At 39.4% G+C, this 24,262-nt stretch overlaps 9 protein-coding genes across 9 annotated transcripts; 4 read left to right on the forward strand and 5 right to left on the reverse strand.

Moving 5' to 3' along the window:
• Positions 1 to 7: 7 nt before the first annotated feature.
• Positions 8 to 1,553, reverse strand: MONOS_6460 (putative 7-carboxy-7-deazaguanine synthase). Its single transcript, XM_067876697.1, has 2 exons — positions 1,476 to 1,553; positions 8 to 1,362 (listed from the first exon to the last, which is right to left on the reverse strand). Exons 1-2 carry the CDS (start codon positions 1,522 to 1,524, stop codon positions 74 to 76), a joined length of 1,338 nt encoding a protein of 445 aa, XP_067732226.1. The 5' UTR covers positions 1,525 to 1,553; the 3' UTR covers positions 8 to 73.
• An 11-nt stretch (positions 1,554 to 1,564) lies between these two features.
• On the forward strand, positions 1,565 to 4,509 carry MONOS_6461 (putative leucine-rich protein, related). The gene is made up of 8 exons (XM_067876698.1): positions 1,565 to 1,772; positions 1,846 to 1,962; positions 2,017 to 2,192; positions 2,262 to 2,864; positions 2,965 to 3,210; positions 3,288 to 3,929; positions 4,043 to 4,120; positions 4,191 to 4,509. The coding sequence occupies exons 1-8, from the start codon at positions 1,610 to 1,612 to the stop codon at positions 4,278 to 4,280; spliced, it is 2,115 nt and encodes a 704-aa protein (XP_067732227.1). The 5' UTR covers positions 1,565 to 1,609; the 3' UTR covers positions 4,281 to 4,509.
• On the reverse strand, positions 4,433 to 9,116 carry MONOS_6462 (uncharacterized protein; the record flags this gene model as incomplete). The annotated part of the gene is made up of 5 exons (XM_067876699.1): positions 4,433 to 8,534; positions 8,612 to 8,706; positions 8,756 to 8,915; positions 9,047 to 9,060; positions 9,110 to 9,116. 5 exons carry the CDS (start codon positions 9,114 to 9,116, stop codon positions 4,845 to 4,847), a joined length of 3,966 nt encoding a protein of 1,321 aa, XP_067732228.1. The 3' UTR covers positions 4,433 to 4,844.
• Positions 9,117 to 9,363: 247 nt separating this feature from the next.
• Positions 9,364 to 13,951, reverse strand: MONOS_6463 (uncharacterized protein; the record flags this gene model as incomplete). The annotated part of the gene is made up of 3 exons (XM_067876700.1): positions 9,364 to 13,593; positions 13,669 to 13,704; positions 13,769 to 13,951. The coding sequence occupies 3 exons, from the start codon at positions 13,949 to 13,951 to the stop codon at positions 9,364 to 9,366; spliced, it is 4,449 nt and encodes a 1,482-aa protein (XP_067732229.1).
• Positions 13,952 to 14,496: 545 nt separating this feature from the next.
• On the forward strand, positions 14,497 to 15,089 carry MONOS_17258 (uncharacterized protein; the record flags this gene model as incomplete). The annotated part of the gene is made up of 2 exons (XM_067870160.1): positions 14,497 to 14,513; positions 14,726 to 15,089. The coding sequence occupies 2 exons, from the start codon at positions 14,497 to 14,499 to the stop codon at positions 15,087 to 15,089; spliced, it is 381 nt and encodes a 126-aa protein (XP_067732230.1).
• Positions 15,090 to 15,279: 190 nt separating this feature from the next.
• On the reverse strand, positions 15,280 to 15,881 carry MONOS_6464 (putative 60S acidic ribosomal protein P2-1). Its single transcript, XM_067876701.1, has 2 exons — positions 15,513 to 15,881; positions 15,280 to 15,435 (listed from the first exon to the last, which is right to left on the reverse strand). The coding sequence occupies exons 1-2, from the start codon at positions 15,837 to 15,839 to the stop codon at positions 15,412 to 15,414; spliced, it is 351 nt and encodes a 116-aa protein (XP_067732231.1). The 5' UTR covers positions 15,840 to 15,881; the 3' UTR covers positions 15,280 to 15,411.
• Positions 15,882 to 16,337: 456 nt separating this feature from the next.
• Positions 16,338 to 17,866, forward strand: MONOS_6465 (uncharacterized protein). The gene is made up of 4 exons (XM_067876702.1): positions 16,338 to 16,410; positions 16,546 to 16,573; positions 16,644 to 17,134; positions 17,196 to 17,866. The coding sequence occupies exons 2-4, from the start codon at positions 16,549 to 16,551 to the stop codon at positions 17,454 to 17,456; spliced, it is 777 nt and encodes a 258-aa protein (XP_067732232.1). The 5' UTR covers positions 16,338 to 16,410; positions 16,546 to 16,548; the 3' UTR covers positions 17,457 to 17,866.
• A 1,347-nt stretch (positions 17,867 to 19,213) lies between these two features.
• Positions 19,214 to 23,017, reverse strand: MONOS_6466 (uncharacterized protein; the record flags this gene model as incomplete). The annotated part of the gene is made up of 1 exon (XM_067876703.1): positions 19,214 to 23,017. One exon carries the CDS (start codon positions 23,015 to 23,017, stop codon positions 19,214 to 19,216), a length of 3,804 nt encoding a protein of 1,267 aa, XP_067732233.1.
• A 63-nt stretch (positions 23,018 to 23,080) lies between these two features.
• On the forward strand, positions 23,081 to 23,656 carry MONOS_17259 (uncharacterized protein; the record flags this gene model as incomplete). The annotated part of the gene is made up of 4 exons (XM_067870161.1): positions 23,081 to 23,083; positions 23,214 to 23,333; positions 23,443 to 23,488; positions 23,550 to 23,656. The coding sequence occupies 4 exons, from the start codon at positions 23,081 to 23,083 to the stop codon at positions 23,654 to 23,656; spliced, it is 276 nt and encodes a 91-aa protein (XP_067732234.1).
• Between the last annotated feature and the right edge of the window lie 606 nt (positions 23,657 to 24,262).

The following is a 24,262-nucleotide window of genomic DNA, read 5'->3' on the forward strand; positions in this document are numbered from 1 at the left end:
TCAATTATTTTTTTTTTTCAAAATCTTTGTTGGAATAACATTTTTTGAAATGATAAATACTCTAAAAAAACAACTAAGGAATAACTTCAAGGCTGTATTGTTCAGCAGGATATGTAAACGGCTCTCTTTCTATTTTCCCAGATTTAAGAAGACCTTTCACAACTGGGAAAACTCTAATCAATTCATTTATCAGATGTCTAATTGTCAAATTGCACACAACACGATGATAGTTTCCGCCCCAATATTTAGTGTGATTGCAGTATGTGCATCGACCTCCACACAGATCAGCAATGTCGCACTCAGTGCAGGGCGGTGTAAACTTCAATTTCCCGCAAAGCGACGCACGTGGGTCAGCCACTTCTTTAAAGTCATCGCTCAGCATGTTCCACTTTTCCCCAACGCCACAAGGGCATCCGGCAATTTTCCCGTCTGTAGCGATAGAGAAGGCATTGTAGCCAATACCGCAGCGCAATGGACGAAGAGGACGGGGGTCAGGTCTTACCATTGTTTCAGGAGAAGAAGATGATGAAGGAGTTGCTGAGGAAGATGCACGTGCAGCTGCAGCAGCTAGCTTCTCTTTTTTCATTTCTTCTTTTGCTTTCTTGACAGCTGGCAACAGATCTTCAATGTCGAATTCATCTTCTGTCTCTTCTTCTTCAATTTCTTCGGGACCTGTCCATATACGAGGCTCAATAACTTCACCCTTTTCATCCATTTCAAGCATTGACTCAGTGAGACTCAAAAATGGAACGATTCCCATCACTTTGCCTTCTGTTTCCATAACCCTGATCCATTCATTAACTAATTTCGTAATACCTGGATTATAACTCTCACGAACCCATGTTTCAAATGTATCTCTCATTGGCGCATCAAAGCCTACGTTAAGTTGCCAATAAAAGTGTGTGAACGGAATCGTCGGGTGATGCAAGAGATGCATCGCAGAAGCAAAAATATCATTTCCTTCCATTGCACAGCCACGAGCAACCAAATTGCGAATCCGTCCCTTTTCCAAAGCTGCTTTACACCCCGCGATGCATTTATCGTACGTTCCAGCCCCGCGATTTCTATCTACAGTCTCTTTATCACCGTCAATTGAAACGAGTATTGATGCAAATTGTTCAAGTTGAGCTCTTGATAATCTATCTAATAATGTTGCATTTGTTTGTAAAACAAAATTAGCATCAACTTGCTCTAACAATTGAGCCACAAAAGGAAGATTTATCAAGGGTTCTCCTCCATAAAGAACAAGAGTCGGCTTTTCCTTGCTAACCTTAACGTCTTTTTCTAAAAAGGCTTGCAGTTCCTCGACTGTATAAGTTGGTTTTAATGGCATGCACATTTCCTCTGGATCATTTCCACAATCTTGAGAGTTTTTTATTGATAATTATTGGAATCAAAAAAGCATTATAAAAATAAATGCATTACGATAAACAATCATGCAATAGGAATAGTCAATTTATAAATCAGCAACACACATGTACAATGCAGATTACACCCAGTAGTTGTGAAAATAAAATAAATCATGATTTTGTGGAATTAGAATTAAAACCTATGGGAGAATTAGTTCAAAGAGTTTTTCGTTCGATTTTTCACGATCATAACGAAATAAATGGCAACTCTCGATGCAATAAACCGTAAAAAAAGCAAAACTCTTGATCCAGAGTCAGTTATTAGAGTCATTAACGAGGAATTGGTAGCAAAAAGCGTTGCGAAACAAAAAATTATTGTTGATAAATTATCATTGACTCCTTCAATAATTTTATCATTTAAAAGTGTGCAACAATATTAATAAATATTGTTTAAACGTTCAATTTTATTAATATAACTCTTTAACAAACCGAAAAGAAATTAGAAAAATTGAAAATTTGGATGGATATTCTAAACTTACAACGCTTAAACTCGATAACAATAACATTACAGTAATAGAAAATCTTTCATCGCTTGTATCTCTCGAGTTATTAGGTCTGCTATGCTACCAAACTTCATTTTTTGAAATTGTAATTTTTTCCAATAAAGATCTTTCATTTAATCAAATCTCTGAAATTCCAACTGAAGGAGGATTAGAAACCTTAGTTAACCTTAAAGAGTTATCACTATTTTCCAACAAAATTAAGGATATAACTCCACTCGCTCAACTCACTTCACTTCAAATTCTTTCAGTTGGAGATAATGAAATTGATGAAATGGAAAAGGCATGCAATCAAAATTTAACAAATTCAATTATTCTCATTTCCTCTTCCATTTTAATTAACTTTTTTTAGATCAAACCACTTCGTACTCTGAAACACCTTCAATCATTAACATTGATTGGCAATCCACTTACAAAGGATTCTGATTACGCAACATTTGTTCTTGCATATCTTTCATACCCGCTTCTCCAAGCAGGAAGCAGCTCGAGTGCATCATCAGCGTCGTCAGGCGCAATGATGGCTGCATTGGATGGGGGAGAGAAAGGGCGAGGAAGAATTGGAGGCGGAAGCGACGGAGGGATGATGGGAACAGCAGGAGCGATGCTGAGTGAGACGCTCGGTGGAGGAAACAGCGGAAGCAGTGGGGCGCAGATTGGAGGAGGCAGCAGCGCCAGCGGAGGAGCAGGCGGAATGGTGGGGCGGACAGGGGCAGTGCTGGAGGCAGCAAACGACCCGGCAGTTGTTGGGGCAGGAGGAATATCGACTGGGATGATCACGATGAGCACGCCTGTTGATATTTCACTGGCAGCAGCTGAAAGAGGAGGGCTTGTGTCGCTGAGAGGAGGGCAGGCTATCAGAACACTGGCATATTTGGACTATAAAATGGTGAATGTGGATGCAGTGATTCGAGCTCGTGAGCTTTATGGAGAAGATCTGGCGAAGTTGGAACAAGAAGTATGTCAATTTTAATTTGAAATGACGAATATAAATAAATTGAACAATATTAAAAAAAATTTTTTTAAAATTCTCACTTCAAATGCTTTCTTTCCCACAGGATTTGAATGCTGAGCTGGCGAAAGAGGCAAGTGCTGCGCTGGAGAAGCAGAAGGAACTTGCGCGTGCTGCGAACTTTGAAGGGCTGGATGTGTTCTTCCAGGAGATGGTGGAGAACGACCAGGAGTATCAGACGAAGCTGAAGTATGTGCGCGTGGTAGATGCATGCTTAGCAGAATATCGCACAGAATGTGCTGCTGTTATTGATGAGTTCAAACAGTACATGGCTGGGCAGCTGGATCTCAGGGTATGTTATCCTTCTATTGGACAATAATTGAAATGAACAATCTATTTTGTTTAATCTTTATTTATTCCTCTCCAAAGCGCAAAGAAGAGGAGGAGATGAACTATGCGATGAATGTGATTGAAGAGCAGGCAGTGTCAACATCGCAGGAGATTCTTGCGAAGTTCAGCAAGCTGCGGAAGGGGATCACAGCACAACTGGAAGCAGCGCTGGTGGATGGACCGACGAGTGCGAATGACTCGCTTCTGTCGCCAGAGACGATGAAGCAGCTGGAAGATGCGAACGAGGCGCTGCTGAAGGAGCTGATGGAGATTGAGGAGCATCGTGTGGAGCAGGCAGAGTCCATCCTCGACCAATACGGCGCGAAGCTGAAGGAGATGTTTGCCACGACGAAAGACCGCATCCAGCTGGACTTTCAGAATTTGGTGCGGCTGGAGACGAGAGAGGCCGAGCTGATGGCAGCCGACGCGATGAGAGAGTCGGAGCGGATAAGCGCGCCGGGCGGAGGCGGAAGCAGCGGCAGTGGGGCGTCTGCAGCAGGTGCTTCATCGGCAGCTGATGGCAGCAGCTCGGCGAGTGCAGCAGGAGGAGCACATGGCGCAGGGAGTGGCGATGAGGATGTGATGAGTGCGGAGGAGAAGGCAGTGCTCAGCGACAAGCCGAGCTTGCAGCAGTCGCTGAAGAACAGCAGCGAGTTCAGACAGGCGAAGATTCATGAGAAGGTGTGGTGGATTATTAATTCCTTATATAGATGCATATATTACTTTGCATTTATTTTTAACATTATAACTTTGTGAATGAACAATTATTTCTGTTTATTTCTTTATATTTTCAGGAAGATGAGATTGTTGACAGAGAAAAGAAGACACGTGTCGATATGGAAAACAAAGCAAGAGAAGAAGAACACAAAAAGGTTTTGTTTTATTTCATTTAATTTTCTGAACAAATTGTCTTTTGTTGAATATATTCTTTTTCTTTCTTAGAATCGCACACGGCTGATTGAGATATGGCATCATTATGATTCAGTCAATCAGTTTATCCAGCAAATCATGCAAGAAGATACACAACGCTGAAACATTTCATTCCTTTCTTTTTTTGTCTATCTTCCATTCTCATTTTATTTTATTTTATTTTATTTTATTTTATTTTTTTAAAGACTACATCATATTTTATGGTTAGCATCTTCATCCTCAAATTGCTTCTTATTCCACATTTTAAAAATCTCTTTCTCTGTTTTCCTCTTGTTTTGTTTTTATTCCATCTAATGAATCAAATTAATAATACAACATAAGTCAAATAATAGAGACAAGAAAACATAGAAACTCACAATCATATTATGAAAAAGCAATCGAATATACTAATACAGACATACTGAAATTGGAGTTTTTATTATAAAAAATTATTAAATTAAAGCAAAATAGAAACACAAATTACAATAATATTTTACTAATCATCCCCAAAACTAGATAACAAACTACCAAGCAAACAAAAATTATAAGCCAATTAAAAAAAAAAAAGAAAGTTCGAATGAAAAAAATGCCTATGATTAAATGAAAAATAGTAGAAAACAAAAAGAAAAAATCGGAAAACATTTTTACAAATATTAATTTCTTTTTATTTATTCACTTAGGAAAACATTAAATCAACATAGCCAAAGAATCGTCTGTGCGAGCAGAAGCTGTTGCGATGTCAGAAGTGATGACAAAGTCATCAAACGCATTTCCGCTTTCATTTGGCAGGATCGAAGAGTCAAACTCCCTCGGAGAAATAATCGCAGCAGACGGAGAAATAATTGCAGAGGAAGATGAATCAGCAGCTGGTAGAGAATAAACAGGAGCGATCTGATATTGTGTCTTGGCAGCTGTTCCTTTTGTGCCCTTTCCGCGTGGCTGGGAAAAGGAGGTGATGGAAGAAGATTGATGGAAAGGATTGCCAACAGAGGCACCTGAATGGAGTGGGGGAATATCCAAGTCTCGAGTGTGCTGATGGCGAGAGGGTTGAACAGGGAGTGGATAAGTCGATGAAGAAGAAGAAGAAGAAGAAGAAGAAGAAGAAGAAGAGGAGGAGGAGGAGGAAAAGGAAGAAGAGGATGTGGAAGAGGAAGAATTAGCAAAAAGTTGAGCAGTTCGTTGAATGCTGGGCAAATCTGGTGATTTTGTCTGTTCGTGTTCGTCTTCTCCAAAAGTGAATGAAGAAGCAGCAGCAGCAAAAGGATTGGAAAGAGAAGAAGAAGAAGAGGAAGAAGAAGAAGAAGAAGAGGAAGAGGAAGAATTTGATGGTTGTGCAGATGATTGGGATGTTTGTTGAACAGAAGGCACAGATGACACTGATGATGATGATGATGATGAGGAGGAGGAGGATGATGAAGAAGAAGCATTTACAGAAGGAAGATTAGCATGTCCATTGGATATTGAAGAGGATGAGGATGAGGAAGAAGATGAAGAAGATGAAGCAGGAGGAGAGACAGATAGAGAAAATGGTGAGGTTAATGATGTTGTTAACACATTCTGATTAACTTGGCTATTTTGATTGTTCTGATTTTTCTGCTTTGTCTTATTTGAATGAGCAGATGAATTAGATTGAGACGAATTCTGCTGTGTCTGTTCAGCCTCACCCTCCTCCTCCATCAAAGAAGACAAAATATTCGATTCATTTGTTTCATTCAATTCATTCACTTCATTCAATTCATTTGAGTTTTGTGATGTCTGAGAAGTCTGTGATGCTTGTGAGAGAGCAGGCGAAGGATGTTTTGGAATGGGGGCGACAGCAACAACAGAAGAAGAAGTGAGCGAAAGAGAAATGGAATCAGAAGAGAAGGAAGAATTTGATAGATTGGATGGATTGGATGGGAGAGGAAGGGAAGATGTGCTGGATGAGAGAGAAGAAGAAGAAGAGGGGGAAGATGAGGAAGATAAAGAAGAAGAAGAAGCAGAGAGAGGATAAGGAGGGGCAGAGGGGAGTATGGAAGAAGTAGTTGAGAAGAGAGCAGAGGCATTGAATTGAGCTTGAGCGGAAAGAGGAGGAGGAGGAGGAATATTCAGAGGAGGATGAAGAAGGGAATCGTCAGCTGCATTTGTTGATTGTTCATCCACATTCTGTTCTTCAATGCTTTCTGTTGAAGAAGAAGAAGATGATGATGAAGGTACAGTTTGTGAGCTAATTTCAATATTACTGACTTCTGTGTTTATATTCGATTTATTTTCAGTTTTATCATCCTCTTCTTCTTTTCTTTCTCTTTCTCTTTCTCTTTCCTTTTCCTCTTTTCTTTCTTTCTCGTCCTTCTCTTCCTTCTCTTCCATCTCCTTCCTCTTCTTCTCCTCTGCCTTCTTCCTCCTCAGCTCCAATGCTCTTATTCTGTGCTCTTCGTATTTGAGCAGCCTCTTCTCCTTCCTCTGCATCCACCCTTCGACCATCGCTGCTCTGATCTCTTCGACTTCCTCTGCACACAAATGAGACTGCTGGAGCTGCCTGTCCAACTGCTTGGCATACGTCTGGAAGGCAGCAGAGGTCTTGTCTCGCGCTTTGGATTGGATGGACAATGGAGCAGATGCAGCTGTGGAAGAAGAGGAAGAGGAAGATGAAGAAGGTGGTTGAGGAGGTTGATATAAATCATTCTGTAATGAATCGGTGTTGATGAATTCTGTGTTGGCAGATGTTTGCTCAGGTGGCAAAACAGAAGAAGAAGAAGAAGAAGAAGAAGGTGAAATGTTGAGGGAAGATAAATTTTGCTGAATGGAAGAGGAATCAACAGAAGAGCTTGAAGATTGAGAAGACAAAGTTGAATGGCGAGAATGATGAGGAGAAGGAGGAAGAGAAGACGAGGAAGATGAAGAAGAAGGAAGAATATCACTTCCATTGCTTTGTGTGTCAATGCTTTCTCCCCTTTGAGAAGAGAGGGGAGGAGTATGATGATAATGATGATGATGAAGTTTTTGATGATTATTATTCAATTGCTCTGTTGTTGAATGAAGGATAATTTTGAGAGGAGGAAAAGGAAGAAGAGAACCTTCTGGTTTCTCACCTTTGACGATAACTGGCAGATTTAATGGAACATACAAAGAAGAAGAAGAAGAAGAAGAAGGGAAAGAGGAGGAGGAAGTATTGTTTTGTGGGAAATTTGGTACCTCAATTGGATCTGGAAGCACGAAGTGTGGGATAACAGTTGTATTTGCTGTTGTTTGAGGCAAAGAGGATGGAGAGGAAGAAGATGGAGGAGATGAAGAAGGAGGAGAAGTTAGAGAAGAAGAGGATAAAGGAGGAAAAGATGAAGGAGAAGAAGAAACAGATGATGATGATGATGATTCAGATTGCATTGTTAATGGTGCATCTCCATCCAAATTAGAGTTGTTTCCTGGTTGTTCATTCGAGTCATTTCCCTCAACATTTTTGGCAGAAGAAATTGGTTGCTGAAGAGTTGTATCAATTGCAGTAGCAGCAGAAGTAGAAGATGATGACGAAGAAGATGAAAAGGAAGAAGATTGCAAATGAGTCTCTGATGAAACTGTTTCGAGCTCATTTGTGGAGCATTCAACAGGTTGCTGTAATGAATTGTTATCAGATGAGAAAGAAGAAGAAGAAGGAGGAGGAGGCTGTTGTTGCAGAGTTGGCGAAGATAAAGGAGGAAGATTAAGGAAAGGAGAAAGAGGAGGGAGAAGAGGAAGAGTTGGAAGAGGTAAAGTTGGAAGTGGTTGAGGAGATAGAGGTGGAGGAGGAGGAGGAAGGGAGATTTCATTCAGCAAAGGAGAAGACACTTCATCCGAAGAAAGCGACAAACCTGGTGAAGATGGCGAAGATGGAGAAGCTGTTGGTGGTAGAAGAGGCAGAGGAGGCATTTCAATATTGTCCAGCGAAGACAGAGAAGGAGATTGAGAATGTACAATTGGCAGTTGAGAGGATATTCTGCTCGGTGAAGAAGGAATGGCAGTTGCATCGTCTTTTTGTAAATCTTCGTCTTTGCTGTTATTATCCTTTGCAACGTCATCAATGACAGTTAATGCTCTATCTTCGTTTGATTGCGATGACGAAGGTTCAGTAGGAAGGATTTCTGTTTGAATATTTTGATTTTCAAATGAACTATCTGGAAGTGTAACTTTTGATTCTTCTGTAGAAATCAATGAACTGTAGATAAAGTCTTTATTTTCTGTTTGAACCACTCTTTCTTCAACAAATTTATCGTTGCTTGACTTTTCATCACTTGATGATGTTTTCTCAAGTTGGCAGCATTGTAGATATGCATCTCGCTCACATATTTTCTCATGCATTTCTTGAACACTAACTTTCAAATTTTCTATTTTTTGAAGGGCATTTTGGAAATTTCCATCAATGCTCTTTTATTTTTGATGGAAAATATAAAAATAAAAAATTAAATAGAATGTTGAAAGATGTAATTAAAAATATGTCATACTGAAAGAATTTTGCATTGTTGGTGCATTTGATAAGCGTTCTTTGAGTTTAATATGCTTTTAGTCTGTGCATCATATTTTGCTTGAATTGAGTCAACTTTTAAAAAATTGCTTAAAATCTCTCTGAAAGTTATGTGTTAACATACTAAATGAAGATGCCAGCTTGCTTGATAATCCTGTTGTTACAATTTCCCTTATTTCTTTTTTCTTTTGAATTTTTTGAAGAATTGCCTGGGCCAGAGATTCTCTTATTTCCGAAAGAAATACTTCTTCTGACTTGTAGAAAGAATACACAGGATCCAATAACTTCATTGGGTACATAGAAGTAAAAGAGGTATCATTCATATACATCAAAAAGAAAAAGTTATCATTCGATCTTATCCAAAATATTATCTTTCATATAGGAAAATTGATTAGTAATCCAATAAAATATTAACAATTGATAAAAAAACTTAAAAACATAGATGTACATTTTTATAGTGAAAAATCTTAAAACAAACTCCTCATAGTGTGAATCAGGTTAAACGCTTGAAAATAAAGTGAAAAATACAATACACAAAAAGAAAACAAAAAAAAAAGATAACAATAAACTAGAACAAGATATACCACAGATGCAATTCATGAGGAACAATCAAAAGTTGAAAATAAAATCAAGAAAATATCCCTTTGACGTCAGATTAAAAAACAAAAATAAAAAAACAAATTCTATTTTAGGAGATGAAACTTATTTTCCACAACTTCAAATAAAAAAAAGCTAGCAATCCAAAATCAGCTCCACCGCAATAAAAACATTTCCGTTGCATTTAGTCAGATAGTCTTGTGCTGTTTCCTCGTCGCATCCAGTCAGCTCCATCACTCTGCTGATGTCCTTCGAGTGATTGGCACTTCTTTCAGTTGGCTTTGTTTTTGTGTCAGACAGATAGAAAGAGATGTTTGTGGACGAGAAAAGATCTTCTTTGCAAAATGAGTCCAACGCAAGCGCATTCTGTGCGGAGACATCGAATGACTGCTGGGCACAGCTCAAATACGAATCATTCGAATAATTTGTTGTTTGTTTGTTCTCTTTCTCTTTTGCGTCTTCTCCATTTGTATTCTGTCCATTCATTCTTCCTTCTTTGATTTCTTCTTTTCTTTCTTGTTGTTCTTGTTCATCTTCATCTTCTTCTTCTTCTTCCCCTTCAACCTCATCGTCAATGTCATCATCAAAGATTGAGTCATCCACATCCACAATTTCTCCTTCATCGTCGTCAAAGTCGCTGTCTGAGAGTGGCGGAGGAGGCGGTGGCAAAGGCAAGTTAAGTGCTGCTATGTCCAGTTCATCTTCCACTTTCGACTTCCTCCTCTGGCTCGTTTTGACAGACATGTCATTTTTGTTCTCTGTTTGTGCGGATTCTGTTAATCTTTCTCTTTCCTTTTCTCTTTCTTTTTCTCCTTTTTCTCTTTCATTTGTGTTTTCAGTTGCAATTTCTGTTTCAATTGCAGCTGCTGTTGTGGAATAAGTCGACAGCGATGAAGGTGCCTTCGTTTGAGCCTTGTAACTCCATTCGACTTTCCAGCTGGCATCATTTTCTGCATTGAGTGGCTTTATAGACAGATACTTTGCCATCTGACTGGCATCTGTGCAGAAGTGGAGAGAAGAATCAACAGCAAAGCGGGTGGGGAAGCACTTTGTGGAGTAGTCTGAGGCGAAAGGGAAGGCGACGGGAGAGGAGGAGAAAGAGGAGAAAGAAGAGAGGGGGGAAAGATTGGCTTCACACGACAGAACATCGGATAGGGTTTTGCTTGAGGCAGAGAGAGAAGGAGAATGAGAAGGGGAGGGATACGCAGATGCAGATGGAGAGATGGAAGGAGATGAAGACGAGGAAGAAGGAACAGAAGAAGAAGAAGAGGAGGAAGAGGAGGAGGAAGAAGATGATGAAACAGAGACAGAACTTGAGGTTAACACATTCCTTTGAAGAGGAGAAGGAGCAGGAAGAGAAGAAGCACTGGTGTTTGCTGGATGTGTTGGGAAAGCGCTGGAAGAGAAGACAGAATGAGAAGAAAGAGTGTAAATGTCAAAGGGCAGCTGGAGCATCGTGTGGAAGTTGTCAGACAGATTCGTCTTTTCTGTCTCTTCAGCCGATGAAGAGATGGCATTGTCCCATTCCCTCGCATTCTCCTGCTCTTCTCTCAAAAGATCCCTCTTCAGCGTCTGCTCATCTCTTACATCGATAAATTCATCGCTCTCCTTTTTGGGCCCTCCTCTTTCGCTGCGGAGTATCTTGTCTATTCTGTTGGCCTCGTAGTTGTTGATGTCGCCTGCTAAGAGCTGGATGAAGGCCAATGGGAAACGCACAATCTCCTGAAGAAGGAGAAGATGGGGCTTGATTCTGGTGGAAGAAGAAGAGGAGGAGGAAAGAGAAGAAGAAGCAGAGGAATCAGAAGGGGTGTAGTTGAGGAGCATGTCGAGGAGGAGGGAGATTGTGTTGGGGGCACGAAAAAGAAGGCGGCGGATGACCAAAAAGCGGCGGTGGTGTTTCAGCTGGAGGAGGAGCGAGTAAGAGGGAGAGGAAGGAGTGGATGGATAGGGCCACACGAAGTGATCAGAACGGGTGGGGGAGGGAGAGGGGCTGGGAGAAGGATGGGCTGAGAGGGGCTGGGAGGAAGAGGAAGAGGATGATGATGAAGAGGAAGAAGAGGAAGGGGAGGGGGTGTTGGATTCTGAGCTTGTTGAAGCAGAAGCAGAAGCAGCAGCAGCAGCAGCAGAAGAAGAAGAAGAGGAGGAGGAGGGGGAAGAGGAAGATGGAGATGGGTGAATTGTTTGAAAAACAGAAGAAGAAGAAGATGATGATGATGAAGTAGAATTCAGTCTGTTAGCATCATTCACTTCAGCTAAATGTGCCCTTTCTGCATCAGAACGGCCTCTTGAATGACTTGTTGATGTGCTTCCATCAGAAGATGTTACACTTTCATCATCATCGTCTTCACCTTCATTTTCCTGTCTATCTCTTTCGTTGTCTCTTCTTCTATTAACATTCTGACTAGTCTCTCTTGTTCTGTCTTCGTCTGCTCCTTCTGAAGACTCTTCCATTTGCAAACTGAGCATATCAACTGGTGTGGGTGGTTCATCATCATCATCATCTTCTTCTTCATCTTCATCATCCTCATCATTATTACTATTTCTATTGCGATTTCTATTTCTATTTCCTCTTCCCTCTCTCTCTTGCCCTTCGTTCCTGTAGTTGTGGAGGATGTTTTCGTAAAAGTCTCGAAATGGCAGAGAAGCTGTTGTTGGGCTGCGTCTGGCTGATGTGTGTGACGATGGAGTTATTGGCAACACATCTTCTGCTTCTCTTTCTTCTTCTTCTCTTTCTTCTTCTTCTCTCTCTTCTTCTCTTTCATCTCTTTCATCCTCATGTTCTCTTTCTCTTTCTTGCAATGAACATATTACTGTTAAGTTCTCATCAGAGTCTGTTGGAGGAGCAAGAGAAGAGAAATTAAGCACATCTGAATCAGATGAAGATGAAGAAGAGGATGAAGAGGAAGATGAAGAAGAAGATTGCACGTTTATTTCTCTTTCAGGAGAAGGCAGTGAATCATCTTCTTCATTCTCTGCCATCTCATCCACCACCTCCTCTTCTCCAAATCTGTTATCTCTTTCCTCTGCTGATTCGTGTGCTGACGCGGCCAGCGGAGACAGAGGCGCCGAGTGAGGTGCAGACGGCGCCTGTGAAAGCACCTCGTCTTGGCACAACGAAGGCAGATCAGACGGAATCTGAGGCGTTTCTGGGAGCTCGCCTGTGTCTGGCATTGATTCTGGCATTGATTCCTGTATTCCTTCTTGTATTCCTTCTTGGCATTCGTCAGGTGGAAGAGGGGGATCGAAGGGTGAAGTGAAGAGGCTGTTGCGGCGTGAGGAAGGAAGAGAAGGAAGAGAGGGCAGGAAAGGAGGGGTGGGGGGTGTGGGAGGAGGAGGAAGAGAATGAAGAGAATGAAGAGAATGAAGAGAATGAAGAGAATGAAGAGAATGATGGGACTGTACCGAATGAAGAGAGTTGGCTGGGGCGATGTGAGGAGAGAGAGGGAGAGAAGAGGCAGAAGAGGCAGAAGGAGCAGAAGGGGATGTGGGAACAGAGGGAGGAGAATGCGGAGCGGGAGGAGGAGGAGACGGGGGATTGGAAATGGTCTCAGGAAATGATGAAGAAATCGAGTAGGAGGAGGAGGAAGAAGAAGAAGAAGAAGAAGAAGAAGATGATGATGATGATGAGGAGGAGGAGGAGGATGATGATGAAGAGGAAGATGAAGAAAGATCATTCGAGTGTGATTCGTGTTCAACGTCTTCTTCATGCTCGTCAAAAGGGCTGTGGCTGCTGTCGTCTTCGCGAGCAGCATTCATCCGAAGTCTCTCTCGTCTCAGCACAGACAGAAAGCTCAGCTCATCAGGAGTGTATTGGGCAACATCCTGGCTTTGGCTTAGCGTGTGAGAAAGTTCAAAAGAAGAAGAAAAAGAAGAAGAAGAAGAAGAAGAGGAAGAAGAAGAATTATGTTGAGTATGCATGGTTGTGTCCATAGCTTCAGAGTATTCGCGAAATGAATTTTGTTCCGTTAGATGTTCAGATTCTGAATGCTCTTCTAAATGTTCGTTTTGAATTGTAGAACAAGGTTGAGATCGGTTTGGACTTGGTGGGGTTTCACTTTGTCCTGAAGTATTTTTCTTTTTATGCTCCCTTTTTCTTCGATTATTTGCAACTGGAGTATTTGTGGTAAGAAATTCAATTGCAATATCGATGTTTCCATGTGCAGCATTCAAACAATTCAAAGAACGTTCTCGTTCAAATCCCATTTGTACAAGCAGTTCAGCTTCAACAGCATACTCAGACCCTTGATGAATAGTTTGAGTGAATAATCGCTCATCATTTGAAGTATTTGAATGTTCAGCTTGCAAATTAGAAGTAAAATGGCTTGAGGTTTGAGGTTCAGGTTGTTCATTACTGATGGCATTTTCCTTTAAAGCAAAAAATAATGTTCAATAATTGTTAAATAAGCAGAACAACCCCAAAAAAATAATAAAGTTATAAACCTGCTCTCCAGTGAAAAATAATGAACTGCTTTCTGTCTGTACATAATATTGATAAGTCATGAGAGAAAAGTTTTACAAAAACACTCAAATTGCGACAAACAATATGCAATGATTCAAGCGTGTCAAAATCTTGAAGTTCTGCATCTGTTGATAAAATCAAAACTGTTTCTTTTTGCAAATGCAATGCACGGGCTATTCCATGTTTGAGATGACGAATTGTGCTTGTAGGCTTCACGTTAACAGTCACTTTTTGACCTTCCAGTGACTGAAGCGATAGTCTCATAAAAAATACTTATCTGTATGGATGATATTAATTAAATAAAATAATTGCAAAGTAAACGTTCAGATATACACTTGCAATAGCTCTTCAAAAAGAGTTTCAAACAATAAAAATTTAATTTAATTAAATATGGATAAAGATCGTTATGTGAAACAAATTGTTTTGAATTGAGTTTTTAAAAAATATCTCAGAAACCAAAGGAAGTTTTATTTTTTCTGTTTTATCTTATAAAAGGAATCACAACCTTTCGTTCTATCACCTTATTACTTGTGCAATTATCGAATGAGCAAGAAGTGATTGTGAGATTTGCGTTCGTGCAGTTAACTATCAGTGCACCTCCCCAGGCACTTCCGCTATTAGAATCATACCATTCGCGCCATTCAAAGCGATGACTGTTCTGATCAAAAGAATCCAACCTTCCAGGAGTTTTTCTTTGAGATTCTGTTCCAACATGTACAACAGCAGCATTTGGTGAAGAGCGTGTTTGGTGAAAGAAAGAGGCGTTGAAGGCAGAGAGAGAAGTGGATGGTCCATTGAGGGAAGGGATTATGACACCATCGATGGGGTTGTGGGTGTGGATGAAGATTGTCGAGCGAAGAGAGAAGGAAAGGATTGTATTGGTGCTAGTGGAAGTGGAAGAAGAGGAAGAGGTAGTTGAGGTGAATAGATTGAATGCGCGAGAGAAGGAATGAAAGAGACAGAGGAGAAATTTGTGCTTGAGAGATGGAGATTGAGGTGGATTTGGAGGTGGGGATGGGATTGGTGATGGATACGGAGAGGGGAAGAGGAAGGAGAAGGAGAAGGAGATAATGAGGATGAGGATGAAGATGAGGATGAGGATGAGAAAGATGAAGGAGAAGGGGATGGGTTAGAGAGGGAAGAAGGAGAAAAAAGGAAGGGCTGGATGAGGGAGATGAAGGAGGAGAAAGAGGAGTGGGAGATGGAGAATGAGGCAGGGATTGGGGAGTGGGCATGTGAGAGGAGATTGTTTGGGGTGGAGAAGAGGGGGAAGGAGAGGATGGCAGGTTGGTGGGTGGTGAGGGAGAAGTTGGTGAGGGCGATGGAGGCATGGGCAGAGAGGATGAGGGGGCAGTGGTGGTGGTGGTTGTTGGTGAGTGAAGGAGCAGATGGTGGCAGCTGAGTGGTGCTGGGCAGTGAGGAGTGGACAACTACTGAAGGGGATGGCATTGAGATGTGTCACACTCAAGGAGGTGTTGATGAAGGCAAGGCTTGTCTGAATACCACAGATGGGATTGATAGATGCATATTTAATGCTCTAATCATTGGCACTTCAAATGTTGTTAAAATTTTATACAAATATAAACATTCAAAAAATTAAAAGAATAAAGCGAATTATCTTCATTTCATTCATTTTTAATTTTTGACTTTTCTTTTTCAATTTTTTTCTTAAAAAACAAGATGAATGAAATGAAATGTGTTGTACAGGGCACAGTGTAAAATACTTAGCCAAATAAATCAAACATTCCCTTTTGAAGAAAAAAATATCATTCACAAAAATAAATTTTAAATAATTAAACAAAGCAAAAACATAAACAAAACAAACCCCTTCGAACTCTTCCTCCTCCTCCTCCTTCTTTTCTTCCTTCTTTGACTCTTCCTTCTTTGATTCCTTTTCTGGTGCTGCAGCAGCCGATGAAGCGGAAGCTGATGGAGCAGCAGCTGCAACTGCGAATGACGCTGCAGCCATCTTCCTCAGACCATCATCTAAGATTTCCTGTCCAGTTCTCGTTCCGACTTTTGAAATTAAATCGGCAACTCTGGCTTCATCAACCTCAGCACCTGCTGCCTTCAATATGTTGATTATATCTGCTTTCTTTGGATGTGTTTTTCCACCGACTTGAGATAAAAGTAATGCTGCTGCGTATTTCATCCAAGATTTGTGATTTTTTCTGTTCTAAATTGAGTGTTTATATAACCCTATTTAAGAATTCTTCGAAAAAAGATTATTGCATATTTTTTGGGGGGAAAAACCTTTTGTCATACCACTCCATATGCAAATTGGAAGATTGTTTCCGGATCCTATTTGGATATTCTTTTCGCAAAACGAAGATTGATCCTTTCAATAATTCTTCAGATTTCCGGACTCTGAAAAGATAAAGGATGGAAATTTCAGAACAATATATAGAACAATACAAATCACATACGCAACGTCTTTTGCGTTAAAGTTAAATTGTTGTATTTCAGTTGGCCATCCAATTTTCAAAAATAATCAGGAAGAATTTCAAAAACATTGCATCTCCATCATTGTCTGCTGTCTCAACAGGTAAAAAAATATTTCCGTTTCTGTAGAATATGTTTTCTCTCCAATTTATCAACTTTCAAATTGATATTCAGATTCAAAGCTAATTATTCGATCATGGAATCCATTACAAAAACTGAAAAAAGAAAAGCATTATTTATCTTCATAAGCCTTTGCTAGAATTTCAACAAAAAGAAAAGCAGTATGAATACATATATCGTATTGACTATTTTAAGTTTTTATTTAACATCTATTTCTTCTAATAAAACAAATGCGAATTCAATGTGAATGATGAAAATGTGTTGTTAACTGGATACATTCATTTAAATAAATGCAGGAGATGGACAACACAAAAAATTTTGCTCGTTTGCAAGAAACTTTATGAAAAATTTGCTTGTTAACTCCGTTTCTTTCTTTTCTTTGTTTTTATTGAAGAATTGTTTTCTGAGCTGGGGCTTTGCGATGAGGAAGATCAGAAACAGAAAATCATTGAAATGAATAGACTGATGGAGGAGATGAATGAAAAACAATTTAAATTCTTTTTAACAATAGAACTGTTCAATGAGGTGGATATTATGATTGAAAAAAAGAAAATATCAACAGAAAATGCCATAACGTTTTTGAAGCATGCTGGATATTGCAAAACGTTAAAAAGCTTTTTTGACTTAGCATTTTGTCATTCCCCATTAAGCTTAAGAATTCTCAGTATGATTGCTCAAGAGAAGATAAAAAAAAGAATAAACAAAGTCATTCTTGTCGATCTTTGCCAATGCTACCTTTTACTCAACAGCTGGATTCCGCCAGAAGCTCTTTCGATCTGTACGTCTTGCCTTTTAAACGATATCTTGGACAAAGAAAAAAATGAGGAAACACAAAAAGAAGTGGAAATTGCTTTGCTGGCAATGAATAACATTGATAGATTTGATGTATGTGCATTTTCGCTTTCGTTTTGGATATTATTGATATTTTTATCTCTTTTTTAATAAGAAAGCGTCAAAAGAATTGTATTCAAATATTATCAAAAAAATAATCAAATATCATCAGGAGCACAGAAATCTGAAGCGACTTGCATATCAACGTGCTTGGAAGTTTTTGATAAAAGAATTATTTCACAATAGAAATTTGGAAGAAATAATTGTGAATGATCTGCATCTTGGAAGAGAAGCAACGAGAGAATTGTTAGAAATGATGAAATGTGTTGATTGGAAGAGAGAGAAAGAAGAAGAAAGGGAAGAAGAGTTTGCTTGATCGAGATGGATCGAATCTTTGAATTTTTTCTTCGAAATGAAACAAAGCAACAAAAGAAAGAAAGAAAGAAAGAATTAAATAAAAGTGAGGAAGAAAAGATGGAAAAACAGGATGAGAGGCGAATGAAATGAGGAAATGATGGAAATGAAAAGAATAATTTTCTTGGAAAAGGCGATTCTCATTGAATGGAACAAACGCTCCACACCAAAAGAAACCAACAGAACGAGAGAAGAGAGAAAATATCGAGCAGAATTCTATTTCTTGTGGAAGGAAGAAGGAGGAGGATTTATTGGAAAGGGAAGGGAAGCAATTGGGAAAAGACAGATGAAGATTTATTTGGAAAGAAAATGTTTGATTGAATGGTATTTTTGAGGAAGCAGCAGAAGGTGCAAACAAACAGGATAAAAGAATGAAGAAGAGGGATAAAAAGAGAAAACAAGTGAAACATGAAAAGGAGGGGGAAGAAGAACAAGGGTGATGACATGAGAACAAGGAATGAAAAGGAAGGGGAGGAAGAGGAAAGGTGGAATGGAATGAATAGAAGAAGTTATTTCAGGAAGAAGATTGATGCTGGAGCAGCTGATACGATTTCGTCGAAAAGCGAAGAAGAGGAAGAGGAAAGAGGAATGAAGCAGAAAAAGGATCAGCAATCAACAGGGATCTTTGTTTGCAACAAGGAGAGTGAAGTGAGGGGCAGAGGAAAGCTCTGTTGCAGCAGGAGCATCACTCAGAATCCATCTTGTCTTCACTTCCTTCCTCCACCTCATTTCAGCTGCTTTCTTGTTATTTTCTTTTTCTTTTTTCTGAAGAAACTGCTTTTGCAGCATCAAACTTGGGGGATTAGCTCCCTCTTTGATTTTTTTTTTTCAATAAACAAAGGAATTGTTTTGTTTTTCATATTTTTATTCTTGTTCATTGGCACACTTTCCTGTGCCTCAAACAAAGTGAGCTGCAAAACAAAGCATCCAAGTCTTTTCACTTTGATTGATGCAACAGTCAAATAATTGAAAAATGAAAAAAAGAATTAAAAAATAAGTTGAATACATCCAATTCAGCAGAGGAAGGACTTTGCGGCTTTCCTGCGGATGCAAAGTGCTTTCTCCTGAACAAGGCAAAAGCAAATAGCGAAAATCAAAAAACAACGGAATAAATGAACAAATGAACAAAAATATAAATTAAAATAAAAATATTAATATAAACAATGACAAAACGAACTTATAACTACAAAAATTAAAAAATAGTTGTAAAAGTCGAGTAAAACTACCCTTCAAAATACACAAATCAAAAATACAAGAAAACGTCTAATAATCTTTAGCCATCACAAATATCAAATATCAAAAGCCTTTCTCTCCTCATCCCAAGGCTTTTTTTGTAAATAGTGAATGTTTAGTGATGAATAGTGAATAGTTAATAGTGAACAGTGAGTGATGAATGATAAGGCCTGCAAATAGTGAGCATATACAATTAAAGCACATATATGCAAACGAATATGTATTTCCTTTCACCATCAGTAACAATATTGTGAATGGCTAATTATACAAAATGCAAAATGCAAAATGAAAAACGAAAAATGAAAAACGAAAAATGAAAAAAATGCAAAATCAATTGCAAAAATGAAAATGTCAATAAAAATTTAAGAATATTACTCCTCTCCTCCTTTTTCCTTTTTTCCCTTTCTCCCTTTCTTCTTCCTCTCTTCCCCTCCTCTCCTCCTTCTCCACTTCTCATCTTTCTCCACTTCTCTGATGCCATCTCTCTTACACATTGTTGCTCATCTCTTGTTCCTTGTCTTTACCAACATCATCCGAGTTGTACTTCGATCTTCTCTTCTTCACAACCACCATCACCACAATCACTATCACAACCACTGCTATCACAAACACAATCGGAACCACAACCGCCACAGCAATCACTCCTGCGTTTGCCTTCCGTTCGTCTTTCTTCTCTGGTTCAGGCTCTGGCTCCTTCTTTTCCTTCAGATACTTCTCATACACATCCTCTGGCTCAGCATTCTCATCTGCTGCTCCGACAACCCACCCTGCTTTACCTTCATCGTAGCCCTTTGCAAACTCAAATGCATTATCCTGCTTGCTGAATGAGTCAAAATCTGGAGCCACAATGCACAACGACGCTCCTGATGTTCCTTTCCCGCTGTTTGTCCCGTCAATCTCCAGTTTGTTCTCTCCTGGAAGCTCAAGATTCCCACTCACATGCTTCATCTCAATATATATCGCTCCCGACTTCCCGTTTTCTGCCTTGCACTCCTTGAATGTGCATGCCTTTGTCCTTCCCATACTCACCTTCGAATTCTCCTCTCCCAGCGCTATCTCCACCCCTGCCGTCTTCCCACTCTTCGACTTCACCCCTTCCATCCGAAGCCCTTCAACAACCACGATCGTCCCTTTTGTCTCTTCTGCCCCTTCATTCTTTTTGTTCTCTTTTCCTTCTCCTTTTATTCCATTTTTGATGCTCATCGCTGCTCCCTCTTCCACTTCCACCTTCTTCACTTCCACATCCTCAATCACAACTTTCTTTGCTCCTTCAACCAAAAATGGTATCACTTTGAACGAAACTGTTTTCTCATCATCAATACATTTAGCTCCTGTCATCTTCAGTGAGCCTGCACTCACTTTCACAAGATGGATTCCAACAATATCTCCTGTTGCAGGTCGTACAAAGTCACAGTTCAAAATTGAAAGCGATGTTGATTCTGCATCAGCATGAATAAGCGCTAATCCAACTTCATTGGCTTTCAATTCACCTTCATCTTGTGTAATTGTTGTTGAGAAGTCAAAAATCAAATTCTTGAATGCTACCGTTTTCTCGCATGTAAATAAATCGTTTTCATCTGTTATTGCGCAGTCAATTTCAGCTTTCTCGTTTGCTCCTTTTGCCTCTGTAATTCCTTCAATTGTGATTCCCGATGCTTTATCAAGTGTTATTGCTTCAGGTTTCAGAGCTGCGGTTTCAGTTTCGGCTTTGATGACTTTAATATCAAATCCTTGATCGCTCGTTTCTGCAAGCAATTCATACGCTTCTTTCAAACTGCCAATCGGTGCTTCCTTCTTCACTCCTTCTCCTGCCCCTTCACTCTTCACAAATACCTCTGTCGGTTGATCAAAATATTTTATTGTAAAGTCAACATCTTTGTCATCACTATCTCCTTTCGCAGCAACAAACCATCGATTATTTTCAAGCGTGTAACCAGCAGCAAAACTGCTTTTCATCGCTTCTGCAATGTTTTTATGAATGTTTTCTGGAACATCTAAATATAATCCCGTTTTCTTGATTGATTCAGCTGTTCCAACTGTGCACTCAGTGAATACCAAATTGCTTCCTGTTTCTGGCCAACTCAATTTGGAAGCATCTCCAATTTCCGTCATCTTCAAATAGATTCCTCCCGATTTTCCATTTTCGCAGGTGCATGCAGTAAATGTTGTTGCACCTGTATCTCCAATAGTGAATGAACTTTCAGCATTTTCGCTCTCAACGTACAATGCTCCACTTATTGCTGTTTCTGTACTGCTTGAAGCGCAATCTGTAAATGTGCATTTGTCCAATGAAACCTCAATTTTATTTGTACTTGTGATTTTCATTACGGCACTTGTGGTTGAGGTAATCTTTTCCAATGTCAATGATGTCAATGAAACTTTTGAAGCTGTTCCGTCAACCAAAAACGGTGTCACTGAAAATTTCACTTCGTTCTCCAAAGTGCATTCATCCTGATTCATTGTCAATGTTCCTGCACTCACTTTCACAAGATGGATTCCAACTGTTTCTTCATCTGCGTTTGAAAGCATCCCAAATTTATCATTTGGTGTTGGCCGAACAAATCTGCAGTTCACAATGCTCAATTCTGCATCTGCACCTTCTGTAACTATCAATGCAAATGGTCCTGTCACTGCTGGGCCATCATTCTTCGCTTGTTCTCCTTCCAATGTCGATGGGAAGTTGAAGGCAAGGCTCCTGAACTCAACTCTCTTCTTGCAAGTGTATAGATCTTTTTTTGATTTTGCATCACAATCGATCTCCACTTCTGTCTCATTCACTTCGGCTTCTCCAATTGCTTCGTCAGTTTTTTGAACACCCACAATCGTAAGCAATGATAATTTTTCAAACGTAATATCTTCAGTTTTGTATGCTTTATCCGTTTTGATGATGTTGATCTTGAAGTTTTCTCCTCCAACACCCTCTCCAAACAATTTGTATGCTTCCATCAGACTTTTCTTTGGGTTGTCATAGCTCAATCCATCTTTGCTATCATCGTCTCCTTCTGCACTCACATATACATTTGTAATCGGATCAAAATACACTTCTGTGAAATCAACTTCAGAGCTATCGTCGGTTCCTTTTGCAATAACAAAGCATTTATTTGCTTCTTTCTTGTATCCAGATGCAAAGCTTTTCTTCATCGCTGCTGCTATCTCTCTATGGAGTTCAGTTTTCACATCCAAATATAATGCTGTGTTCTTTTCAGTATTAGAAGCTGGATCTGCTTCTCCCGCCGTGCACTCAGAAAATACCAAGTTGGTTCCTGTTGTTGGCCATTTCAATTTGGAACCATCGCCGATTTCCGTCATTTTCAAATAGATTCCGCCTGATTTCCCATTTTTGCAGGTGCATCTTTCAAATTTTGTTTCATCATTATCTCCAATCTCAAATGTGCTATCTGTTGCGCTGCTTTCAACATACAATGCTCCACATGTTTCTGTTGTTGTATCTTCCGATTTGCATTCTGTAAATGTGCAGCTGTCCAATTTCACCGAAATAGCTGTATCTGTTTTGCCAACAATTTTCACCACAGCGCTTGAGCTTGATGTAATATTGCTCAATTTCAACGATGTCAATGAAACACTCGTTACTGCTCCTTCAATCAAAAATGGTGTTGCTGAAAATTTCACTTCGCTCTCCGAAATGCACTCAACAGTATCTATCGTCAATGAACCAGCGCTCACTTTCACAAGATGAATTCCAATGTCTCCCGCTTCTGGTAGTACAAAGTCACAGTTAGAAATTGTTAATGATTCTGATCCTGATTCTGCTTCATTTTCTGGTCCTGACTCTTCCTCTTCTTCTTTTGTTCCTGCAACAGCATGAATCAGCGCGAATGTGTCTGAATTAGCTTTCGATTGGCTAGCGTCTTGTTCTGATGTCGCTGTGATATCAAAAATCAAATATTTAAACGATACTTTATTTTTGCATGTAAATAAATCGCTTTCAGCTGTTACTGTACAGTCAATTTCAACTTTCTCATTTGCATCCGCCGAACTTCCAACTCCTTCAATCGTGATTCCAGACGTTTTTTTAAATGTTATTGCTTCAGCTTCAAGAGCGTTGTTTTCATCATTTGCTTTGATAACTTTTATTGTGAGCCCATCTTCATTTTCGTCAGCAAGCAAATTATACGCTTCTTGAAAACTTCCAACAGGTGAATCAAATGTGGTTCCATTTCCTTCAGATGCACCGTTCTTTATATACACAGTTGTCGCAGTATTCTCTGTACAACTTGCCTGCAACAAAACACAAAATGCAACAAATATCGCTGAAGTAATTCCTGTCATCAAAACCGATTTATCAGTCTTTTTAAAAATAATATGATCAATTTAAAAAACAACTTATTTTGAATGGTACACATTAAGGTTCAAAAATAATGTGATCAATATGAACACAGTATCAGACTGCAAATACTCAAGGTTTACCAATGCAGTGGACGGAGGAGAACGGAAAAATTCGGAATAATTGTGTTCCATAAAAAAGTATTGCAAGAAATGTTTTATCGGCTGGGGAACTGATGCTGCAAATGTGCAAGATTTTTTCGGGCAAGCGCGCAAACGGAGTGTATTTTATTGCCGATGGGTGGTGGGTGATTTTTTTGAGGCATGCAATGCTCAAGTGGGAACAGATGAAAAATTTATATTTTTGTGGTATCTTTTTTGATGGATTATTGTGTGGAATGTTTTGGAATGTCGCTGCTTGTCTGTCCCAGTGGAGCTTGAGGGATGTTTTGTTTCGTTCTCGGGAGCTTTCAGAAGGTGTGTTTTGAGTTGTTTGGGTTTGACATATTTTTTTTATTTGGATTATTTTGTTTTTCAGAGGACGTTATTGAAGTTTATTTTTTTGCTATTATGGCAATTTTTGAGAGTGACAAAGCCCGGAGCAGAAGACGGTTGGAAGTGGCTGGTGGAATGAAAGAGAAGTGATGGAATGGATTATTCTCAATTGTTTGTGGTGGTTCTATGGCTACTACTGAAAAAGTCGCTGACCGTTGGGAAAGATCCTTTAATAGTCCTGTTGCTGCAGGAACATTTTTTGCCGAGATGTTGAAAAAAATTATCTTGTTGGTGCTGGATTTGAGACAGTTGTGTGAAGAAGATTGGCTTGAAAAAGCAGTTTGAAAGAAGAAGGAATCATAGTACGAACTTATTATTTTTTTGAATTATTGATTTTAAAATTTTTCTTTATTTTAATCAGGATTAAGTCAAAAGAAGTGAAATAAAGGAGTTTGCAGAAACAATAAAAAGCCTTCAAGAACATCTGTATTTGGCACATCTTGTCTGATAATTTGCTGCAAGAGAATTGGAAGAGCAACCAATATGAGTGAAGTGGAAGGGGTAAACGCGGAATGAACATCATGATTATTTAATGCTTGCGGAATACTTGGAGCTTCTTTTTCCATTGGCACTTTTGATGAAGTTGAATTCAGGTAGTTTGCTGAATGAGTGGCTCGAGGGCTGTTGAATGTTGTGGAGCTGCTTGGGGAAGCCAGATTGCATCACTCGTTTTGCAGGAAGCCAACCGTTGTTGTG

The sequence above is a fragment of the Monocercomonoides exilis genome, assembly GCF_001643675.1.
Source record: "Monocercomonoides exilis strain PA203 chromosome Unknown scaffold10-1930038, whole genome shotgun sequence".
In the NCBI taxonomy this organism is placed as follows: Eukaryota; Preaxostyla; order Oxymonadida; family Polymastigidae; genus Monocercomonoides; species Monocercomonoides exilis.

What these genes read in the sequence shown, in the direction of transcription:
- MONOS_6460 (XM_067876697.1), bottom strand. Translation starts at nt 1,524, where the DNA reads ATGATTTATTTTATTTTCACAACTACTGGGTGTAATCTGCATTGTACA. An exon ending in GTGTAATCTGCATTGTACAT is followed by an intron (nt 1,363 to 1,475) that starts GTGTGTTGCTGA and finishes AAAACTCTCAAG; the next exon opens with ATTGTGGAAATGATCCAGAG.
- MONOS_6461 (XM_067876698.1), top strand. Translation starts at nt 1,610, where the DNA reads ATGGCAACTCTCGATGCAATAAACCGTAAAAAAAGCAAAACTCTTGAT. An exon ending in AAATTGATGAAATGGAAAAG is followed by an intron (nt 2,193 to 2,261) that starts GCATGCAATCAA and finishes AACTTTTTTTAG; the next exon opens with ATCAAACCACTTCGTACTCT. An exon ending in CTGGGCAGCTGGATCTCAGG is followed by an intron (nt 3,211 to 3,287) that starts GTATGTTATCCT and finishes TCCTCTCCAAAG; the next exon opens with CGCAAAGAAGAGGAGGAGAT.
- MONOS_6464 (XM_067876701.1), bottom strand. Translation starts at nt 15,839, where the DNA reads ATGAAATACGCAGCAGCATTACTTTTATCTCAAGTCGGTGGAAAAACA. An exon ending in AGGAGGAAGAGTTCGAAGGG is followed by an intron (nt 15,436 to 15,512) that starts GTTTGTTTTGTT and finishes TTTCTTCAAAAG; the next exon opens with GGAATGTTTGATTTATTTGG.
- MONOS_6465 (XM_067876702.1), top strand. Translation starts at nt 16,549, where the DNA reads ATGGACAACACAAAAAATTTTGCTC. An exon ending in CAACACAAAAAATTTTGCTC is followed by an intron (nt 16,574 to 16,643) that starts GTTTGCAAGAAA and finishes TTTTTATTGAAG; the next exon opens with AATTGTTTTCTGAGCTGGGG. An exon ending in ATAACATTGATAGATTTGAT is followed by an intron (nt 17,135 to 17,195) that starts GTATGTGCATTT and finishes TTTTTTAATAAG; the next exon opens with AAAGCGTCAAAAGAATTGTA.